General features: G+C 33.0%; 1 protein-coding gene across 4 annotated transcripts in view; it reads left to right on the top strand.

Annotated features, from left to right (window-relative positions):
- The window catches only part of FBXW7 (F-box and WD repeat domain containing 7), a 235594-nt gene that overhangs the window by 167898 nt on the left and 44214 nt on the right, over window positions 1–23482 (top strand). Inside the window, exon 1 of one of the 4 annotated variants that reach the window (XM_017498760.2) lies at window positions 3933–5634. The exons of the other annotated variants lie outside the window; for them this stretch is intronic. Coding sequence (XP_017354249.1) covers window positions 5488–5634 — 147 coding nt within the window. The 5' untranslated portion in view covers window positions 3933–5487. Of the gene's footprint in view, window positions 1–3932; window positions 5635–23482 lie in introns of those variants that run through there. 4 annotated transcript variants of the gene reach the window in all.

Below are 23482 nucleotides of genomic sequence, written 5' to 3'. Positions count from 1 at the left end.
AACATTTTTATTCATTTGATGTACCTTTTGTGAATACTAAAACTTTAAAAGGTATGCCATATTTTTTTCTTTGATGCTAAATCTAATTGTATTTATGTTTCTGCATTTAAAGTAATATGTTCCATGCTGGATTTTTTTTTTTTTACATTTATTGCTAATACAAGCTTGATAGTTTATATATCATTAAGCAGAGGGTTTAATTTCATGATTTATGAGTGTTTTCCTTTGTGTTTAAATTGTTCTGTTTTCAACCATGAATTGCTTTCATTCATGAATTGCTTGGTAGGAAAATACCACTCTGATATCTACAATAGTAGGAAAGACTAAAAACTGATTTGGTAGAGAAAATAACCTGCCTTATGCTGTATATGTGAATAAATGAGTATGCTTGATAATACCATATTATCTGATCAGAAGATTTTGATTCTGATTTATTGCACTTGAGTAATGGCATAATGTTTAGCATGTGGGACTTTCTGTTTCTACAACAGAGTAAGTCACTTCTTGCCTAAATTCACAGAAGCAGTGAATAATACTGAATTCAAATAACATGTTGATATTCTTCCTGTGGAAGTTTTTGAGGTAAGACTTTGATAACCTTTGGTATAAAGTTAATTTGAACTTGCAGGTAAATTTACATCTTCCAAATGATTGTTTTAGCTGATTCAGGAATAATTTATGAAAAATGGAAAATCTTTATGCTGCTCGTATGCTGTGGCTTTGGTCAAGAGCAGCTAAATTTCTAGCCTTTTGTATAATAATGAAAGAAAAGAAGGAAATCCAGAATAAATTGCTGTGATGGTATTTCTGTTGTTGTTACAAGAGAATTGGAGTGCTTGGAGCTGTAATGCATTGTACAGATACCATATTGGTGATATTTTGTTATATGTAACATTTATATATAATTGTTTTTGCGGATGCAAATTTTTAGAAGAAAGAAAATCAGGAAGTGATAAGTGGGCAAAATAAGTTACCTTATATAAAGACCTTTTCTTTACTACAAATTCCCTAATGTTTAGCCCATCATGGATGATCAATGATATCTGGAATCTTAAAATGCCAGGACACTATGGCTAAGATACTGCAGCTTCAGTGTTTGGTGAACATTTTGACAGAACTATAGAAGTCTTTCTGAAACTTATAGATAATATGTTTTAAAATATTGTTTTCCAGAGTTTTTATAGATGGATTTTAGAATCTCTGCTTTATTTCCTGGTGATTTTTAGATTGGTAATGTAATCCACAAAGCTCTGTGGGATTTTTGATTGCAATAGTAGTAGTGGTAGTCATAATGGCAGTTCAGTTAACACTGTCGAACACTAACTAGACGTGAGGCATTATTCTGATACTTGTATCACTAATTTTTAATCCTCATAACAGTCCTAAGCGGTAGGTGAAATTGAGACACAAATGAGTTAATTTAAGGTCATACCTGGTAGAGCCAGGATTTGGACTAAGTCAGTTTGGTTCTGGAGTCCATGCTCCTTCCTGCCATACTGCATTGCCTTATTGTGGTATCATCTTTTCTAAACTTATCGTTAAACGCCTTGTTGGTTTTTAAGAGTCTCAATTGGGGTAATAATTAAAGAGCATCTTAAATGTTTTTAAGAGTATAATTGAGACCCAGACTTTATCTTTTCTTGAATACACGGAATTAGCTGCATTTTGAAGTTTTTTGTTTTTTTTTTTTCAATTTTTGAAGCACTGTGGTTTGGACATTTTGCAGTATTAACAGTTGAGGTTCTTATATACAGTGTCTATTATTTCCCTCATTTATTAGGATTTTTGTCTATATTTGAAGGTTTGGTGTTTTGAGTGTTTCCATACTCATTGGGAATATTGCTTTAGAAGTATTGTTACTTGAATTCTCCAAAAAAGATGAAACATGTAGTGTATATGTATTTGGAAATTAGTACTCTTTGCCCCATCACTGATAATGTCTTCTTTTTCCAAAAATAAATCATGACAAACGCATGATTCAGTTACACTGTTTGGTTTGCTGCAGTTGCAATGCACTGTACTATCCAGTTGAGGGCAGCTATTTACTGATTTTTTTAAAAAGTTGAATTAGAGAATGTCACCAGTTTGTGCTTACCAAAACTTGGTATCTACTAAAAAACTCAATGTTTGATATACAGACAGCCTTAATTATATTCACTTATGTTGTGTTTCTGTTATCATTGTAAATTATTTCATGAAAATGAAAATGCTTGTTTTATTTCATACTAACTTTTGGTCTCTTAAAAACTAGAAACTGTTGATTTTAGTTTTAATTTTCCCAATCCAAGTTCTTTTCAATTCTTAATATTTTTTTCCCCTTAGGATCAGACTTATTGAGATTTGGGATTTTTCTTATCTTTAAAATGTCTACATGTAAATACATTTGACCTCAGAGTTCTTTGAGGACTTTTAAATGTAAAAAGTGAAAAACTATAATATCCAGTATATTATCTTTATTAACCAGGGGAATAACCACTGGCTGTTAACTAGATCTGTTTGATTCATTTTTCTAAATGCCAGATGAAGATGTTGTAGAATGTACTACATTCCTCTACTTTTTCTGCATTGGAGTATCACATTGTTACAATTGTATATTCTATGTAGTTCAGAAAAAGAAAATTCATAGGGGTTAATTATCCGATTGATTTCAAAGATATCACTGAGACAGAATTTTTTAAAAAATAGCCCCGGACTACAGAACTGTTGTAATATTAACAAAATAGGTAGTGTTAGTAACTGAGATAGGGATATTCCATGGAAACTACTTTAGCAAAAGAGATTGTCTAATGAGAGGACATAATATGACATAGGTTTCACAAACAAAACGATTAGTCTTATGTTAGAAAATAAAGCAAGCATCTGAGAAGATGCTAAGACTAGCATATATCATTAATTCTGCAAGTTAGTAAGTTGTCTCGTAGGGCTGTAGACATGGTATCTTGGATATCATTCTTACCGTGTTTCTACTACCAATTTACAGGTTTCCGGCACTCTCACATTATCCCTTCTCTCTCCTAACCTTAGATACCTCGAGGTTTTTTTGGTGGTGATTGTTCCATTTTCAGTCATTTACTTTGTTGTTTAAAAACATTTAAAATTTATAGTTAAATATATACAACATAAAATTTAATATTCTAACTACATTTAAGTATACAATTCAGTGACATTAAATCTATTTACACTTAATTATACAACCATTACCACTATCCATCTTCAGAATGTTTTCATTTTCTGCTACTGAAGTGCCATGCCAACTAAACAGTAACTCATTTCTACCTCTCCCTGCCGCAGACAACCACCATTCTGTTTTCTGTCTATATGAATTTAAGTATTCCAGGTACCTTACATAAGCGGATCATACGCTATCCTTTTTTGACTTACTTATTTTACTTAGTATAATATCTTCAAGGTTCATGCATGTTGTAGCATATGTCAGATTTTCCTTCTTTTTAAGGGCTGAATAATGTTCCCTTGTTTGTATATGTCACATTTTGTTCATTCATTTATTGAGACTTGAGTTGCTTCTACCTTTTGGCTATTGTTAATAATGCTGTTACGAATGTGTATACAGGTATCTGTTCAAGTCTCTGTTTTTAATTATTTAGGGTATATACTCAGAAGTGGAAATGCTGGATCATATGCTGATTTTATGTTTAATATGTTGAGGAACTGTCATACTATTTTCCACAGCAGCTATATTCATTTCACATTGCCACCAAGGATGCGCAAGGATTCTGATTTCCCCACATCCTGGCCTGTACTTGTTTTCTATTTGTTGTTGTTGTTGTTGTTATTTAAAAAACAAAACAAAACAAAAAAAAACTTCCTAATGGATGCAAAGTGGTAGCTCATTGTGGTTTTGATTTGCATTTCCCTAATTAGTGATGTTAAGCATCTTTTCCTGTGCCTATTGACCATTTACATAGCTTTGGAGAAATCTATTTTTGTATAGCATTGTTGCCAACGATTTTGCATTTTTAACTACATTTTAAATTGTAGTATAAGAGAAAGGTCTACCAGTAGAAATGGGACTATTTCTTGTGTATGGATTGCCTTCCCAACAGCCAACTTTAATACTTAGCGATGCCAGCCTTTCCAAAGTCAAAAAGAAATCACCCATTTCTAACTTTATCCTTTCACATCCTCCCATATCTTGGTCTAAATTCCCACTGTAAAATTCCATCCATAAAAGCTTGGAAGTTAAAAGTTGGAAGGAGAGATAAGTGGAGCTGACTAGCTATTGGAAGAAGAAAATAGAATGGAAAGAGAGAATAGCTTACTGAGCACTGTGTATGGATAGTTCACAATTACTATCTACTGTCTATTAGGAACATGGAATATAGTATAAAGATTAATTAACACTCGCACAAGTGATTAATTTAGGGACATATTTGAGATACTCCTGGAAAGTTTAGCTTGGAGGCATTGTAAGGGGAGTCTTCATCTCTAGACTTTATTTCAGGCCTTGGAGAGCCACTGAAGGTTCTTGAGGAGTAGACAGCACAGTACATTCCCTCTCTGTGTTTTAGGAAGATTTATCTGACCATACTACGTAGGAGAAATTAGGCAGTAGGGATTGCAATGGACTGGCTAGTTAAATCTCCATTTTACTATAATTACTTTCCATCGTAGATTACTTTATAAATACATACACTTTTTACATATCTTTAATTGATGGGTGACTGTTATACTTTCAAGTAGAATCAATAAGTTTTTCAGAATTAAAGAGATTGACAATTTTTGAAAACTCTAGTAGGAAGATTAATCTGAAGTGTGTATTAATAGCTATTAGAGAACTAGAGTGTACAGTATTTAATGTCTAGGGAGTATGAGATAAAGACTGGTATGTATGGAAAAGGGAAAGAGCACACTTAAGATGAGCACTTGAAAAAATAGCGCTCATTATAATATAAGGTAGAACAAATGTGTATGTGTGGATTTTTTTTTTAACCATCCATAACACCATCCTTAAATTTGAAACACGATTCAAAACATTCCTAAAATATTAATACTGACATTTGGATAAGGCAGACTTAATAGATATTCAAGAGAAGATAAAATGTTTGTGTTTTTGTTTGTTTGTTTTTGTAAATAAAAATTTACTTTCACTTTCTAGGAAACACTCTTAGGTTAGTTGGTTGGAGATATATTAAAAGAGACCTTACAGCATAGCCCTGCTTTGGTTGTGTTCATATTACTGACTTTGTATGAGAGGTTCACCAGCTGTTTGACTGGCAGGAGCAGGAGCTTTCACTTCAGTAGTTTATAATTCCTGGCTATTCTAGGATAGTTTGCACTTCACCAAGCGTCAGGCAGGTCAGGACATTTGGTAGGAGAAGGTTGAAAGACAAAAGCAGCAGGCCTTGGGTTCTCAGCCTTTTAAAAACTATTATTAAATATATAGATTTAAAATTTAGTGGTTAGAGCTTTTGGTAATGTGCCTGTATTACATGTAGAGAGTATTCATCAACCAAGAGGAGTTTTAAAATGTCAAAACCAGGAAAAACTACTCTAAACCATGGCTTGGTTCCTGTTGATCTTAAAAGTGCAAAAGAGCCTCTACCACATCAAACTGTGATGAAGATATTTAGCATTAGCATCATTGCCCAAGGCCTCCCTTTTTGTCGAAGACGGGTAAGTCTCACATTTGAAAAATATGAATGTTTATTTAAATGAAGTACTTTAGCCTCTTTTAGTGAAGAGATGCCTCACATTTCAATTGATATTTGTAATTAAAACTATCAATGCATTGTATAGCCAGTAAACACTTACATATAAGTGATAGTTTTATAATATGATATAAAGCCTGGAAGATAGGGTTACCCAGTCCACCTTTTTGTCACCTTTATTTTTCATAAGGTTAGAATCCTGCAAATTTATCTAAAATTAGTCAATGTAAAAAGGTAGGTTTTGAAATATGTTGACAAATATTAGCACTATAAATTTGTAGTTTTTATTTTGCATTAAAGGCAAAACATTGATGGTATTCTCCGTATACATAGGAAATACAGCATTTAATTCGTTAAAAAGTATTCCAAGTCCTTAGACTTCTTTGACCTCTTAAGGTGTATTATTTTTAAATTGCTGTTCCTTAAATTCAAACTTAATAGGAACACTACTTTTTGCTGTTATATAAAATAAAAATAGCCTGCTATTGTGTGGGAGTCACGATACAGTTTATATATAGACAATCCTGAACTAACAAACATTTTGTAGAACTTGTATTGTATGATCTGTTGGATGTTTCTCAGGATTACGTACTCCTCTCCCCAGTCAACAAGTTTTGGCCCTGTTAACATGAGCAATTTTTTGTATTTCCTGAGTTAATTGAAATTGCCAGTTTCAAATTATTTATTCGAGTGATATATTTTTAGCTCTAATGTACATTTATGAGCCTGAAACAAACCAACCAACCACTGCTTGGGATTAAATGAGTATATTTGGGTATATCATCAGCACTGTTAGGGTTCTGTCTTTTTATGCATTTCTTAAAGTTTTATTTTGTTTTTAATTGACACATAATTGTATTTTTCTTTTAACTAAAAGGGAAACATTCTATTAGATAGAATTAATTCTTAACACTGGACAAGTGCTTTTTCTCCTTAGGAGAATCTTCTGTTTTCTGGAACTTAACCTTCATAAAAACTCATTTTGTAATTATTTAAGTTCTTTTTGAGTTTCCACTTCTACTCCAAACAAGTGGCAGCCATGTTGGAAAACTTTTGCATGAGGTTTAAATATAATACAATGTAAACATGGAAAACAGGATACAAATATTCCCCAGTACCCTCTTGATTCTTTTCTGCTTTACTGTTTATAGAAAGTATTTCTTTTATTTTGTCTGCTTTCACCTTGTCATTTTAATAGCTTCTTCTGAATGAGGTCACTGCTCTGATTTGAGCATCTTACAGGGGCCTCTAATAGCTTTAAAGTCACTAATAAACTAATTTATTACCTTATACCTCTATAAAAAAAAAAACTAATGCAAATAAACTTAAAAATTGAGAAAAAGAAGTTATAGGGCTTTTTAAAATTAAATGATTAAGATGTTAATAATCAAGTTAATTTTGTTCTTTTTATTGAATATTTTTAATAAACTTAAGTACATATGGGAGATTACCTCATTATGTTACAGTATATATTTCCTGTCTTTGTCTTCAAACACAGACATTAAGTTTAAAAGGCATAGAAGAAGATTCTGTAAGAAAAATTGATAGAGAACTATAAGGCTTCCCTGAGGGCTTTCTAGGGTCACTATTTAATTTGACTTTTCTAGGTTACTGTGTTATGTTAAATTATAATTATAGCCTGCAGTTATAATAGCAGAATAAAAAATATGAAAAGTGAAATTCATACTAAAAATTTTTAGACGATATTTAAGACAAATGAAATGAACTCATTCAGTTTTCGCCTGGCTGCCAATAATTTACTATTGCATAACTCATTGACTACTAGAAATATTAGAGGGATTGTGGTTATATAATTAATAATATTTTGTACCTTACATATTGAATGGCTTTTACATTGGGTATTTTTACTTTCTTTCAAGCAGACTGCCCTATATACATTGACAACAAAGCACACAAAGCAAGCATACTTCTGTATTTTGCAGACCACTTTTTTTCTTCCAAGTCGTGAGCTGAATGTATAGTTATTGCTTAATGAGACTATATGCAGTCTTGATCTATTAAAATTTGAAAGCATGGTGTTCTCCTAGTCATCATAGATACTGAATCAAGTTAATGTTTGCACAGTTAATATTTTGCACAAAATAAAAAAATAAGTGTTTGAAAATAGTGGAAAAAATTTTAAGATAGCAGTCATAACTAACTTCAATTTATATCTCTTCAAATATTTTCAGGAAATTAATTTGCCTTAGTAGGTGTAATATTAGTACTGGTAGTTAATGTATTATATAAATTATTCTATTTGCTCATCTGAGATACTATATAAGCATTGGATTTAATTCTAACAACAGTAAATAGCAACCTAGCTATTAATTTGTTACTTTTAAATAAAAATGTTTTTAGGCCAGGCATGGCCTAAAATCCCTGTAATCACGCCTGTAATCCCAACACTTTGGGAGGCCAAGGTAGGAGGATTTCTTGAACCTAGGAGTTTGAGGTTTTACAGTCAGCTATGATGGCACCACTGGATCCCATTTTAGGTGACAGAGTGAGACCCTGCCTCTGAAAAAAAGCTAAAATTAAGAGAGAGAGAGAAAAAAATGTTTTTAGTCTTTAAAAGTCCTCATAATTTGTTCGTGTTTTCTCAGACTTTCCTGGTCATGAATATCAGCTGGAATACTTTATGAAAAATTAGTTCTGCAGGTATCTCTGAGTATCAGGAAAATTGGGGAATGCAATTTTTAACTAAAAAAACCTTGGTTGTCTTTTAGGGAAAGACAAATTTTATAGGAAAAAGCTATTTAACCTGTAAAATAGGTAAAGATATTTAAAATAACTAGTTATTTTATAGGTTATAGAAAAATAATTATTTTTTCTTTGAAATTGGAATGCCTAATTATGGTAATATTATATTTCTTAAATCCTAAGGTGCATTATTTTTTCACATTATAAGCATATGTGAAATAAGAATACATCTTGATGGCACTGAACAGCTTACCTAGCATCATTTTTTTTTCTTTCTAGTAGTAAGAGAAATTATGTTAACATGCATCTTAACAACTAATAATTGCATTGTGTTTTTGTTTTGTTTTTTTGAGACAGTGTCTCACTCTGTCTCCAAGGCTGGAGTGTAGGGGTGCCGTCTTGGCTCACTGCAGCCTTGGCTCACTGCAGCCTTTACCTCTTGGGCTCAAGAGACCCTACCGAGTAGCTGGGACTACAGGTGCATGCCACTGCACCTGGCTATTTTTGTAGAGATGGGGTTTCATCATGTCGCCCAGGCTAGTCTTGAACTCATGGACTCAACGTTTTATCTTCTTGCCTCAGCCCCCAAAGTGCTGGGACTACAGGCGTGAGCCACCATGCCTGGCTTAATAATTGTATGTTGAAAGAAAATGGACTTTTAATGCTCAAATATTATCTCTTGACTCATTTTGTTTTTGTTTGGAGCACTTTTAAGCATTTAGAATATTCTCTTAAAATTATTCTTCAGTGTTAACTATTTTAGTAGCAATTTTCAAATCACAACAAATTGTTGGTTTATTTGGGATTTAAATATATCTGGTTTGACTGTGTGGGCTCATAGACAAAGACTGTATTTAAAGTGCCTCATATATTCTTGAGTTTGTGTAGCATAGGCATCAGCAACACAGGAGACAGTTGAGTAGAGCTTTGGTGGGAAGGGTGGGGCACAGATATGGGATAAGGTTTTATGCATCTGAGACCCAGGAACTCAGGAAATAGTGAAATATACAACTGCCATTTCCAGTAGTTGAAAACAATTTCATAGTGATTATATTCCATATCAAATTCTATTCCAAAGACCATACTTAAAATTTTTTTTCTTTAAAATAAAAATAGGAATAAAGTAGAATATTTGTGTGTCATTTGAAAAAGTATTACTATCACATCTTATGTATGGTCATCTTAAATCAGGAGTCCACATGCTTTTTCTGCAGTGGGCCAGTAAATATTTTAGGCTTTATGGACCATGTAGTTGGCCTCTGTTACACTCAGCTGTCTCCGCCTTTGTAGCGTGAAAGCAGCCAGAGACAGTACTTAAACAAATAGGCATGAGTGTGTTTTAATAAAATGTTATCCAAAAAATCAGTGAAAAACAGGTTTTTACTCTTAAAACAGTACTATAGTAAGTTTTCTTTTGCATATGGTTTTTTTGTTTATGTGTAAGTTTCAGTTGATGATGAGTTTTTAGAATGGGGTTACTAGAGATTTAAGCTATTACTTTCCTTTAAAGACTCATTTTCTCTAATTCTTTTTGTGTTTGTGGGAAGAAGGATTTTATTTTTGTGTACCTAATCACTGTAATTTTTTTTTTTTTTTTAGACGGGGTCTTGCTCTGTTGCCCAGACTGGAGTACCAGGGTGCATCTCATCTCACTGCAACCTCCACCTCCCAGATACAAGCAATTCTTGCTGCAGCCTCCCAAGTAGCTGGGACTACAGGTGCCCACCACCATGCCCAGCTAATTGTTTTTGTTTGCATAGTTTTTAGTAGAGATGGGCTTATACCATGTTGGCCAGGCTGGCCTTGAACTCCTGACCTCAAGTGATCCACTTGCCTCAGTCTCCCAAAGTGCTAGGATTATGAGCAACACTAGGCCTAGCCTAATCACTAGAATTTTAACGTAGTGCTTTTTATTATCTTCTAAATGTATTGTATAATAATGCTATTGATGGTTGCTATCATTTCAAAAGAGTCAACTATGTATTCTAGGCACTGCTCAGCTACTTTTTATGTTTTAATTCATTTAATCCTTAAATGGTTTAAATGTTAATGAAACACTAAGTTTTATCTCCATTCAGTAGATGGGAAAACTGAGGCTCAGACAAGTTAATAACTCTCCCGGTTTTCTGGTAATTAATAACACTGGTATTTAATCTCAGGACTCTCTAATGCTGCAGGTACTAGCTGTTCTTTTTTTTTAGACACAGTCTCGCTGTGTCGCCTAGGCTGGAGTGCAGTGGCGTGATCTCAGCTCACTGCAACCTCTGCCTCCTGGGTTCAATCAATTCTCCTGCCTCAGCCTCTCGAATAGCTAGGAATACAGGCGCACACCTCCATGCCTGGCTAGTTTTTTTGTATTTTAGTAGAGACAGGGTTTCACCATGTTGCCCAGGCTGGTCTTGAACTCCTGAACTCAGACAGTCCGCCCACCTCAGCCTCCCAAAGTGCTAGGATTACAGGTGTGAGCCACCATGCCCAGCCTGCCTGTTCTTTTACTATGCTTTGTGTCATATACAACTTTTTCTTGTGAACTTAACACTTTCAACTACTATTATATTAGTATTTTGTAGGGTTAGCCTGGTGGCTTATTGCTGTTGACATTGTTTCTATGAGAAAATACAAAGTTTCAAACAATTGACTTACAAATAATTTTTGTAGTACAGTCCCTTGATAAATTGAAACTTTTTTGTGTAATCTTTTATGATTTTTAAAATTTTACTTACAAAGTTATCCCACAGATTATGTAACAATTTTAGTCATGAAAAAAACTGGAAATATTCAGACATACACGTTTTGTCCTGTGTCTTTTTGTAAACTGAGGGATAATACTTCAGAGTCCAAGGTCAGGCAACTGAGAACAGGGTGTCTCATGGGTAACAATTCTCAAATGGCAATGCAGTACCATTCTTATCAGTTAATTAGTTGGTACTTTTTGACAATTATGACAAAAACAAAAACCAGCACCTCTCACAGCACCTCTCAGGAGCACTGTGTTAGGTTCAGGCCTTTTTCATTGTTCAGTTTTCATGATAATAGACAAGCCTGTATTCAGAATTTTAATTTCCTCTTTTGGACATAACCTAATTTGTTGATTTTGTATGTATAAACTTCAGTTAGTTCAGGGAGTATATTTAATCTATTATGTCCCTGTAGTAGACTGTTGAGTTTGTTAGAACTTTTCGGCAAGGTCTGCCAGGATTATTAAACAGTCATATTGTTTTTTTTTCCCCCCAGAAAATAAAATCTCTAATTATTTGTTCTACAATAAAATTTTCATTCATATGAAGATTTTGTCCATACCCAAAACACTGACCATCATAAGCTCTGTTGGTAAAGCAAATTTGGAACTTATTGTTCTCTCAAATTTAGTAATTTAATATCCTCCAAAGTGTGAGTTCAATGGCTATATAATGAATTTTTATTTCCCTCCAATATTTAATATCTTTTACTTCTCTTTATAAAAATATTAGACATGCTCAATATATAGTGTAGAAAAGAGACTTATCTTTACAGTTTCCTAAATTATTAATAATTTCACTAGCCAGAAATAACCACAATAAGGATTTTAAGCGTGTAATTTTTTAAACAAAACTGTCACTTTAATTCATTTTTAATATACCGTTAGTATTACCCCATAGCTGTAGGTACTCAAAAGTGTATAATCTGCCATAGAAATATATCATAATTTTTCACTATTTTTGATTTAGATTATGACCTGCTTTGAACATTGTTATACATAAATCTTTAACCACGTCATTATACACAGATTTCTAGAAATAGTTTTATTGGGTCAAGAAGTATGAACTTCTTTAGATTCTTGATAAATATTACTAAATTATTTTCAGAAAGATTGTATCAGTTCAAAAACAGCATGGGGTTTCTAATGTTGTTAAAAGACAAAGAAATTGTATTTTAAAGCACATTTATTTTTATGGCAAAACTTTGTATTGTGGACTTGACTTAGCTAATACTGTAGCATTGTGTTTCCACGTTTATTATTCTAGGGTTTCTATGAACTGAATTTTCATTTTGAGAAAATAACAATATGTGCTTTTACTTAAAGCCTCATAAGTAAAATATATCAATAGATTAAAAAATTATTTGTTGCTCATGGTGATTTTATTTTTTATTCTTATGGGAGATAATATTTGCCGTAGACTTGTCACCTATATTATTTTCAACTGTAGTTTTCTTCTGTTCTTCTCATGGTTTTAAAACTATGATTCATGTTTTTATCTAAACAGATGACCCACATGTATGATTTGATAACTTATTGATTCAACATATTTTTTATATGGAGAGTCTTCTTATAGTCGTCTAAGTTTTTGTCAAATTAGATTATACTTTTACATTTCTGAATTTTAGTGTGGTATCTTTAGAGTATAAGTGACAACCTCTCTCAAAGTATATAGCTATTAATAATCTCTACTGTAAGAGTTCATGCTAGCAAGAGCAGCTGCCAGAAATACTTGCCTATTTCCTATAGCACTGTTACTTAGCATTGCATTTCTGTCATAGCTTTGTCATTTAGCCCCAATCCTGGTTTGCCTTTTTTAAAAAAAATTATAGTCTAGCTATGATTAATTCTCATTTCAAGCAGTTGTAGCAAATCTCCTTTTCTAAAATGCCTTGGTGACTAAAAGAGATTTCATGAAACTCAACATCACTTTCATGGAACTCTTAGCCAAGTAAAAACATTCATATCTCCTTAACATACAGAAATATAAAACCTTTTAAAAGCCACTGCCATCCTTTCCTCCCCTGTAACTAGTCTATTTGGTATCCACTGGTTACATTTATGCCTCTGTTTTTCTGCATCCTTTCCATGACCTCTTGGTTCAACTTACCTGTCTCTTGAAACCTCCCTTCTGGCACTGACTTCATCCACTGTTGTCCTCATCCATTAAATGAAACACACTGCAATTACTGCTATTGTCTTTGGTCCTCAGACATACTAAACCAGCTGTTCAATGATGTTATATGACAACTTTGAAGAGATATCTCCTTGGTTGGGTTATAAACTCTTACAATTGAGAGGTTATTTTTAATACCTTTTTATGCTTCCAGAGATATGCAGGAGAAAGTTAGTGTAAATATTTGTATAGCTGATTCATTGAAGTATCTGTTAAACTTGGAAAAATCTTTAAGGAATTTTTGTGCTGTAAGAATGTGGGATGTTTTTGTTTACTAAATGTTTTTAAATGACTGTGCAGCTGTGATTTTGAATATTTCATTTTCTAAATTTAACAAAACTCAGATACAGTTTGACACTTAATTTTAAAAGTAATTACTACTTACTAATTTTGAAAATGAAAAAGAAACACACAGGGTATAGTCATTTAGGTGGTACTTTTGGGAGTCTAGAGTAGCTCCTAAATATCAGAAAATGCTAAAATAGAGAAAAAAATTATAGTGCTTTGAAGAGAAGAAAGAATAGGGTGGTGATTTGAGCAAATTTAGGGAGGGAATATAATAGGGTACCTGTTTTGTGATAGGGTTTTTTTTGTTCGTTTGTTTTTTGTTTTTTTTGTTTTTTTTTTTTGAGTGAGGAAACGAAAATGTGGCTTTCTAAGCTTATCTACCTCATGTATATATTCCATTGGTACTTGGAAAATACAAGCATTCCCAGATCCTTTGATGTTCTTTATGGTCACTACTTACTTTATCAATAAAAGCATTAATTAGTGTTAGTTACCACATATCAGACCGTTCTATTTTAGATCCTTTGGTTTTTTTCTCTTTAAGAATGTTTTCTGCATCATGCATCAATGTGATTAAGCAACATAAATTGTCAATTTTCTTGAGATTTCATTCTCTGTACTGTACAAGGCACTGGCTATAATTAGGTGATGATTCCTGATGCCCATGGTATGCACAAATGGAAAGTCACAGTGATAAAACTACAAATCATTACACTACAAAATGATAATTGCTTAAATAGACCTACGTACAAAGTACTGTTGGAGTGTAAGGGGGGGCACCCAAAGCTCAATACGAGTGGTTCAGGAAGGGCTTCACAGTAACCTTGAATTAAAACATGAAGGTGTTTGCTAAGTAGGTGATCAGAGGAGTGATAGAGGAAACTTGTATTATTGCTTGGGCTCACGTCTTATGTTTTTTCTTATTAATTATACTGCTGCACATTACATCTTGCCATCAACTTATTCATGTTAATGTCAGCTAAAAAATACGTATTTAGCACCTAGAATAGAGTTGAGAACTTTTCTGGAACCTGAAGATATAACAGTGAACTTGATAGACAAAGGCCATGCCCTCATGTTGCTTAGATTCTAGTTTGGGGAGACAGAAAATAAATACTACTATTAATATTGATATTTTGATGACAATAGAACAGGGTAATAGAATAGAGTCTGACTTGATATGTAGAAGGGGCACTACTCTAGTTACTTTCTGTACATAAACTCATTTAATCCTTAAAATCGCTTTGTGAAGTAAGTTGTATTATATTATGTCTGTTTCACACATGAGGAATCTGAGACATAGGAAGGTTCTTACCCTCAGCCAGTCAGTAATGTAGCTAGGATTCTAACTCAAGCATGTTTATTCCAGCATCACAGCCACTGCAGTATAAGGATCTGGAGTAGAATTTGTTGAATGGACCCTTAGTGTCCAGATGTTTTAAGGGTTAACTTTTGACATATAATCTTGGTATTTTAAATGTGTAATTCTCACCTTTCCCAACAATTTATGATGATTTCATTATCTAATTATTGGTAATACTGCCTTCTGTATGTTTTTGTCATCAGATGATGTTTTAGTATTGGGTTGTACCTGAGTTGTCAGATATGAGTACAAAGCAAATTAGCACATGATTAATAAATCTGTAACTACATTATGGAAACATCTTCCATGAATTTGTCTTTTATGTAACAAATTTTTAATTAGGTAATGATTTGTATAATTTTGACATCAAGCGGCAAGGCTCTATGAATTTGTAAATTTAAACTAAGTTATGTTTTACAGAAACTAACTTAATGTTAAGACTTGTAATATGGAAGACAGATGAAAAATACACTAAAAATAAACTTGGAACTAAGCTCCTGGCAAGGTAAACCAGTGTGAAATAAGTCCACAGTCCCTTGTCTGCAGAGTAGAAATCCAAACCACTCTGAAAACTCAAAAGTTAAAGATAGCAAAACCTAACCCAAACTAACATAAAACAGTCACCTTTATTATTTATCTGAATAGTTACATATTTGCTGGAGAAATATTAATGTGTGATACGCTGAAAGTGTTCTGTGATAAACAGTATATGCACTCTGTTACCTTTCTACAATCCAAAATATTCTGAATTTAGGAACACAGCTATCTCCAAAAGCATGGAACTAACTCCAGAGACCTTTGAGTTTTACAGCTGTCACCCACACGTAAAAAACTGAACACACTTTGAAATGTCAAAGTAGTCTGAGCTTGTCTCTGAGGGCATGCATATTAAATACTTTAAAACATACATATATAGATGAGTACCTAAAGTTTATTAACCTAGTTATAGGCTATTATCACCATATAATACAATGATAGTTTGGAGCTTTTATATTTTCTTCAGTGGTTAAAATACAGCTCATGCTAGTAGACTAATTCTTTTTTTTTTTTTTTTTTTGAGACGGAGTTTCGCTCTTGTTACCCAGGCTGGAGTGCAATGGCACAATCTCGGCTCACCACAACCTCCGCCTCCTGGGTTCAGGCAATTCTCCTGCCTCAGCCTCCTGAGTAGCTGGGATTACAGGCATGTGCCACCATGCCCAGCTAATTTTTTGTAGTTTTAGTAGAGACGGGGTTTCACCATGTTGACCAGGATGGTCTTGATCTCTTGACCTCGTGATCCACCCGCCTCGGCCTCCCAAAGTGCTGGGATTACAGGCTTGAGCCACCGCGCCCGGCGACTAATTCTTTAATTGAGGGTAGAGAACCTCAACTACATTTTTTTAAAAATTATCCCAGTATTTCCATGGGAAATTAATACCACCAAATTAACTTTAATCTGCTGATATATAGCATGCATACTCTGTGTGTGTGCTGCTACTGTTACAAAGATGAATAAGGTTGTGCACCTTTCCCTTGAGCCCACAGAAGCCTTCATGTCTCTGAGGGACTTGTCTCATTGTTCACATTTCATGGTCACATTTCAAAATTAGATGAACATGGCTTAATTTATTTAAAAAAAATAAGCATCTACTAATTGCCAATCACATTTCTAGGCACTTGGGATGCATTAGTGAACAAAACAGGAAAAAAGTCCTTTCAACATTTTAGTGGTCCTGAGAAGTCTGCCAAGGCATTAGGCAGTTTTTGTCAATATACATTGAGTCATCAGACTCCTTTATTAAATTAGGTACTTTTCATTTCTAAATCATTTGGTGATAATTTGTATTATAGTTTTTTTTTGTATGTATACGTAACTACATACATGTGCATACAGTTTACCTGATTTGATAGAATTATATTAGTGGCCTTATTGAAATGTATAATCTGCTGGTTTTCAAATACTTTTAGAGAGTATCTATTATCAACAAAATATTATTTTGATGCTCTGAAAGGATAAGTATGATTCCATTTAACTCCTTTATATTTTTTGCAAAACAACTTTCTTTTGGAGTTTTAAATAAGAAATTCTATCAGGCACACCTTAGTGATTTCTTTCTGAATTATTCCTGGATCAGAAATCAGAGTTCTTGTCTTTTTCCATGCCACTATGGAAGGTTGCATAAATTAACATGTATCTCATATGTAAATTAGTTATATAATGGTAGATAAAATTTATGGTAGATATATTTGTGTTATATTTATTTATATTTTGGGATATATAACGATAGATATAATTTCAGATTTTTAATGTGATGTAAATTTTACTATACACATAATTGCAGAAAGGCCTACCATTTGTGGTAAAGCCAATGACATTCTAAATGTTAACAGTTACAATTCAGTTATTTCCCTTTACAAGTACCTATTGATATAGCACATCTCTTTATTTGTATATACAGTGTTTTATTCCTAAAATATGAAGGGTAAAATTATTAAAACAGGATTTTTTTCAGTCAATAGGATATTAGGTTAATAAAGTTTTCTTTTGTGACTTTGATAGTATCTTTGTGTTTTTATATTTATAAAGCTCATTGTAATTTAGGAATGGGGGAAACATTAATCAGCAATAAGTCTTTCTCAAACGTTAATACTGTTTTTGCAATTCTGTTTTTCTGTACTGAATATTTTTCAGAGCTATTGATAAAATTGCAGGTTTTCCTTCTTAGGAGAGACATTACTACATTGGCATTATTTGCCTATTTATTTTTCTTTTGGAGATTGAATAGTTGAAAATGGTCGTTGATAGTGGCAACTCTAAATGTAGATAATGCTAAAAACATTGCAGTGATCCACTATACATGTAAGATTTTGATATAATTTACTTGAAACATTAATTTTATAGTGGAATTCCATGTATACGTTCTTTAGGAATTCACAACTAAATCAAAACTTGTAAGTTGAACTTTATTCCTCAAGTACATGTAGCATTCCTCACCCCACACAAACAAGACAGGAAAGGTTCAATATTTATTTCAAAAGCATACGACTAGCCATTTGTTTGTGATTATTTTATGGTGTCCTCATATAATGATGGGAAAATCTGTTTTGAGGATTTGAGAAAATTTATGGTAATGTTGAATGAAATTTTCTTAAATTTCTTCTCCTTTGCTAGTCTTGAGCATGAACGTTGAAACTTAGGAGTTATTTAATTACATTTTTATGTGTGGGTGATTTCATATATTTCACTTGGGAACAATTTGAGTTAAACAGCTTTTCAATAATCCATAGAAATCTCTGCATTATCACCTAAGATTTTAAAATGTCACTGTTGCTACTAATATGAACATGTAGGGGCAGTATAGTACTGCTTTTGTAAATCTTGTCTGAATTTGTGGGTTTTAAAAATCTGTGTTACTGTTAGAAGTTCGTTATTCTCTGAGATAATATAATTACATCTTGCTTTATAAAAGGGTGGTTGGTACTGTTTCATTAAGTTGGAACTATTCTTGCAGTTCATGCTCTTACATATATTATACAAAATCTCTTATATTATGAAAACTCTTGGCCCTGATTTATATTTGAAGTCAAAGAACATGTTTAGTTAAAAGGAAAAATGCATTTTCATCGTCTGACAATAAAAATGAAAATAAATGGATTCATAAAAATCTGAAAAACCAAAATCGGTACAGTTTTGCTCTTATTCTGTATCAACCTTTCAAAATGAATGTTTATGAAAATTTTTAAAGTCTTAATTTTCAATATGACAGAGGAACAAAGATTACCAGTCTTATTTTTAAGATTCCTTAATTGGTAAATCTTCTTTTCAATATCAAAATGGTTAAGGTTATTACAAAGTGTATGACAAAATATAGTAACTTTCCTCCCAACTTAATATTTAAAAGAAAACAACTCTTCCACCTATTTACTCACTCTATTCAATACCTCCTGTGAGCCACGGACTGCTTTAGGCATTTAGAGTACAACAGTAAACAAAACAGATCCAAGCCCTCACCCTCGTGGAGCTTATATCAGAAAAGCAGAGTGACTAAGAGCATGGATTGACAGAGTTAGTTGGACCTGGGTTTAAGTTCTTTTGCTCTACCACTTACTAAGCCTCATTTGTAAAATGGAGATAATACTAGTACCTTTTACAGAAGATTGTTGTAAGGATAAAATGAAATAACCCATGGAAAGTGTGTTGGTTATGTATAAGAGTTCCATAGCTATTTGAAGCCCTCATAAGACTTTTTTAGCTGTGATGGTAAAAATTATAATTAATTCTCCTGATACAGTTATACTTACAGTAGAGATTTTGAGTATTTTTTCATTTTTAGTTTCTTCAAATGGTGAAAGAAAATGCACAGCACAAATTTTGAATAGTTTTTCTTAAACAGTTTCCTGAGTGACTTTTAATTTTTCCAGAGTGGAAAGATACTGCACATAAAAAGTTAATGTGATTTGGTTCTACTTACATTATGTAGATTCATTCAGTATGGCTATCATATATGTAAAAATTAACCCCATTATGTCTTCTTACATGAAGAAAATGATATGTGACATCTTGGTATTTTGTTTGGAGATTCTCAGATGTTCAGAATCAATGTGTTGGCTTTAAATGTCATTAAATTGGAATTTTAAAAATTGCTATATAAGAATTAAAAATACATTTTATTGATTTACATATTATGTTAGCTGCTAAAATGTCTAGTATATAGTTTTCATTATAATTTTAATTTCTGACACCATTTTTCTACTAAAGCCCCCAAAATTTGGTAATTAAGAAATGGAACATACTTTTTAACAAATTTGAAAACTATCTTGTCAAAATGGTACTTGATATATCATTACTACATAAAAATCGAGACTTAAAACATTTAAGGAACTGATTCACAAATTTTAACAACAGTACTTAGAAAATTAGACCTTTCTTTAGTACCCTGTGCTTCTCTTGGGTCTTTTTATTTCTGTGTTACATAGAAATTCCATATTTAACACACACACACGTATGCATCCTTACACACAGGCATCCCACACACACACAAACAAAATTCTAATCACTCCCTACCTCTGTTTAATGGCTTATCAGCTGTGTTCATGCTACAACTGCTTCACTGAAGGGAAGTGCTGTTCTGCTGTTTTCATATTAGCCTTGTTATCATGCAGTATTTTTCAGCTGCTCATGCTCATTACCATACAGCTGGTATGTAGAGAAGAGAAGGAAGCAGGCAGAAGTTGTACTGTCTACAAGAATAAGAAGCTCTCTTGCAGATGGGGTGCTGGCAGATGGGGCATGTGTTTGAACAGGTTTTACTAATAACAGAGTGCATTAAAAATCATTCTGAGAAAGTCTAAGGTCAGTGCCATGAATTCAGAGCTTAAGAGGTTGTTCAGCTTTTTTGTAGACCTTTTTGGAATATTAATTGACTAATAAAAAAAGTAATAAATGGCAAACCATACCTTCTCAAAAAAAAAAAAGTCTTACCAGTTTTTTTCTTTGTTATATTAGTATATTTTTTCTTTAGTATAATTAATACTGTCACCAGTATCTCTTATCAACTTGTGTTGTCATAGTTTTAAATACATTTACTTAAAATGTCTAGATAGTGTCTGTATACAAAAGTGTAGATGCTTTGTGAAAATGGTAATAACATTCTTCTGTTTCTGTATATTAGAATATTTATTAGAAGGTGAAAACTAAAGAAGATTTAGATACCGATATGTATAGTGTTAACTAAGTTGAAGATTAAGTCAAGGAATGTTTTATCTGCATTCAAAGTTAGAAGTGAATCGTGTGCCCAGAAATGTATCTGTTGTTAAAAATATTTCTTGCATATTTTTCATATTCACAAAACCAAAGTGAATGAAGCATAATTAAAATAACTATCATTTTTCTTGAAGTATTTTAGTGGGATCTTAGTCTTTTTTACCCTTTTTTTAATTAACCGAAGTGTTTCTTGATACATCCTCTCTCAATGGAAGATGCTGATGAAAAGCAACTGAAGCAAAATCAAGCAAGGCAATTATGTATAACATACATAGTATTCAATTTAATTTTAAAGGAAGTAGAACTTGTTCTTTTCGCAGAGGTTAAAATATGTGAATATATATAATATATATGAAATGTATACAAGTACAGCTAGTTTTTAAAGCTAGTATAAGTCACAAAACTTTTGGTAACTCAGAAAGTTGTGCTTCAGATTTCTTGTCAGTAAAAAGGAGGTACAAAATGTTGTCTGTGAAGTTAATAACTATGCATAAATAAAATGATTTAAGTGAGATCTGTGGGAAGTGGTGTACTTTAACAAGCGTTGCTAAAACTATGTATTCCTTCTAATAGTTTAGATTCTGTCGGGCATTTTAGAGGTACAGAAGTCGTAAACTGTGAAGTTGCATTTTTATTGTACATCAAACTTATTTTCTTCCAATTTAATTTGTATTTGAACTATATAACTGATAAATATCCAGAAATACTTTTATGTCTTTTCCCTGAGTGGAGAAATATATAAAGCATTATAAATAATATACAATATAATAAAATGATAAATCTGTAAAATGTATTGTTTACCTATATCCCCATTTAGAAAATTATGAGTTTTTAAAATTATGTTGAAAATTTACATTTTTCTGTTATTTCTGTAGTTCTACCATTGTTGATTAGAATGTCTTATGTTGCTAATTATCTCATATAAGTATTTTTTATTGGTACTCTACTATACGCAGGAACTATGTGAGGAGCTGAGATACAACAAGAATCAAAATAGAATCAAAATACTGCAATCATGGAACATACAGTCTATTGGAGAAGATAGACAAATATTTAATGTGGTCACACTCTAACGAGGTGTTTGCTTCAAGCACTGTAAAATCAGAGATGGCCTATATAAAGATAATTAACATATTTTCATCTCCAACCCAGACCTTTCTTCTGGGCCAGAACCAGTTGGAGCATGAGATTTGGATACCTGGTTATGTCTAAGATATCTCAAGATCCTCCTCACCCCTGGCCCCCAGAAAACAAAAACAGCCAACCAATCAGCCAACCCAGTCCTTGTTATCCAGTTGCACAAGTGAGAAAACAGGTGTTATCTTTGATACCTTCCTCTTTTTTACATGCCATGCATGACCCATCTGTTAACTGTCCTATCAGTTTGATGTCCTAAATGTCTCTTAACTGCCCACTACTATACATCTCTATTTCTGCCTAGCTAGCTGAAGCCACCATTATCTCTTACCTGGTCTAGTGGAATAACTTCCTCACACCGTCTCTCCACATCTACTCAGTCACTGCCATTCTGTTTTCAACATTATACTCTGAATGATTTTTTTCAAGAAATACATCTGATTATGTCTTTTACTTAACTAACATCCAGCATTAGCTTTTCATTACTCTTATGGTAAAACCCCAAATCCTTTAAGGTCTTGGGTAATCTGTCCCTTGCCTGCTTCTTCAGCCTCATCTTGCACTTGCCATACTACCTCTATTCTGTGTCCTCTAGCTATAGGTGGTTACCCCTCCCTTCCCCGAACCTAACTCAGTCAGTCATTCATTCAGAGAGAAGATGCCTTCTCTGAACCCACACACAAGGTGGAAACTTCAACATTCATAACACTCTTCTAACACTCTGCAGCATTTAAGACAGGTGCAGTTTTGCTGTGTTTTATCTCATTATCTTGCCCACTATGCTGTGAACTCCAGCCATGAAACAGACACAAGACTTAGTTTAGCTTATGTTAGGCAACCAAGTAGCTATTAAATTGAATGAGAGTGTCCATAGCAGACTAAAACAACCATATAAATCTACATTTGTTGTAATTATGTATCCTAGGTAGAATATAATTGTAGAGATTCTTGAGACAATAAAGTATAAGATAAAATCACAGAGATACATGTGTATCAATACACTGCTAGGAATGATAACTACACATGGATCAAATGGACAATTATTAAAGATGGATTGGCTCTTTAAAAAAGGTCTTATGTGATGAAGTTAAGAAACACGGCCCAAACAATAGCCACGCATTGAAAAGCATGTGCTCTGTGTATTCAGATGGAAAATCCTATGAATATGTTACTACTTGGTTAGTAAGTCAAGTATTTTTAGGCTGTGTACTAAAAAAAATTTCAGTGAAAAAGTCATAGTTCCTTGTTCAGTGTGTTTGGGTTGGAGTAATCAACAAAGAGCATTTGAAGCAGTTTCTTTCATCAATGTTGTGATACATAACTTTAGTCAGTTTTCCATAGGGTTCAAATCATTTTGGCAAGGAGAAAAAAAAACTAGTAAGCTTCATTGAAAGGACAGTCCAGTAGAGATCCTTTGATGTTTGTGTTTTCAACTCTCTTTCATTATTTCATGTTTTAGGGAAATAAAGCATACGACATAAAGGAAGGAGAGTAAGACATAGAACTTCTTAGAGGGTTTGGGAAAAGGAAGCAAAACCCATGTGGTGTTGTGTTTCTTCCAGTATGCCCACTGATGATTGCCTGGCCTCGATATAATGTCAAAGATAACAGGCCGGGCGCGGTGGCTCACGCTTGTAATCCCAGCACTTTGGGAGGCCGAGAC

This window comes from Cebus imitator, unplaced genomic scaffold (genome assembly GCF_001604975.1).
Source record: "Cebus imitator isolate Cc_AM_T3 unplaced genomic scaffold, Cebus_imitator-1.0 Scaffold251, whole genome shotgun sequence".
Taxonomy (NCBI): Eukaryota; Metazoa; Chordata; class Mammalia; order Primates; family Cebidae; genus Cebus; species Cebus imitator.
Note: the sequence above shows the minus strand (reverse complement) of the source record. Positions and strands in the feature narration are given on the sequence as shown.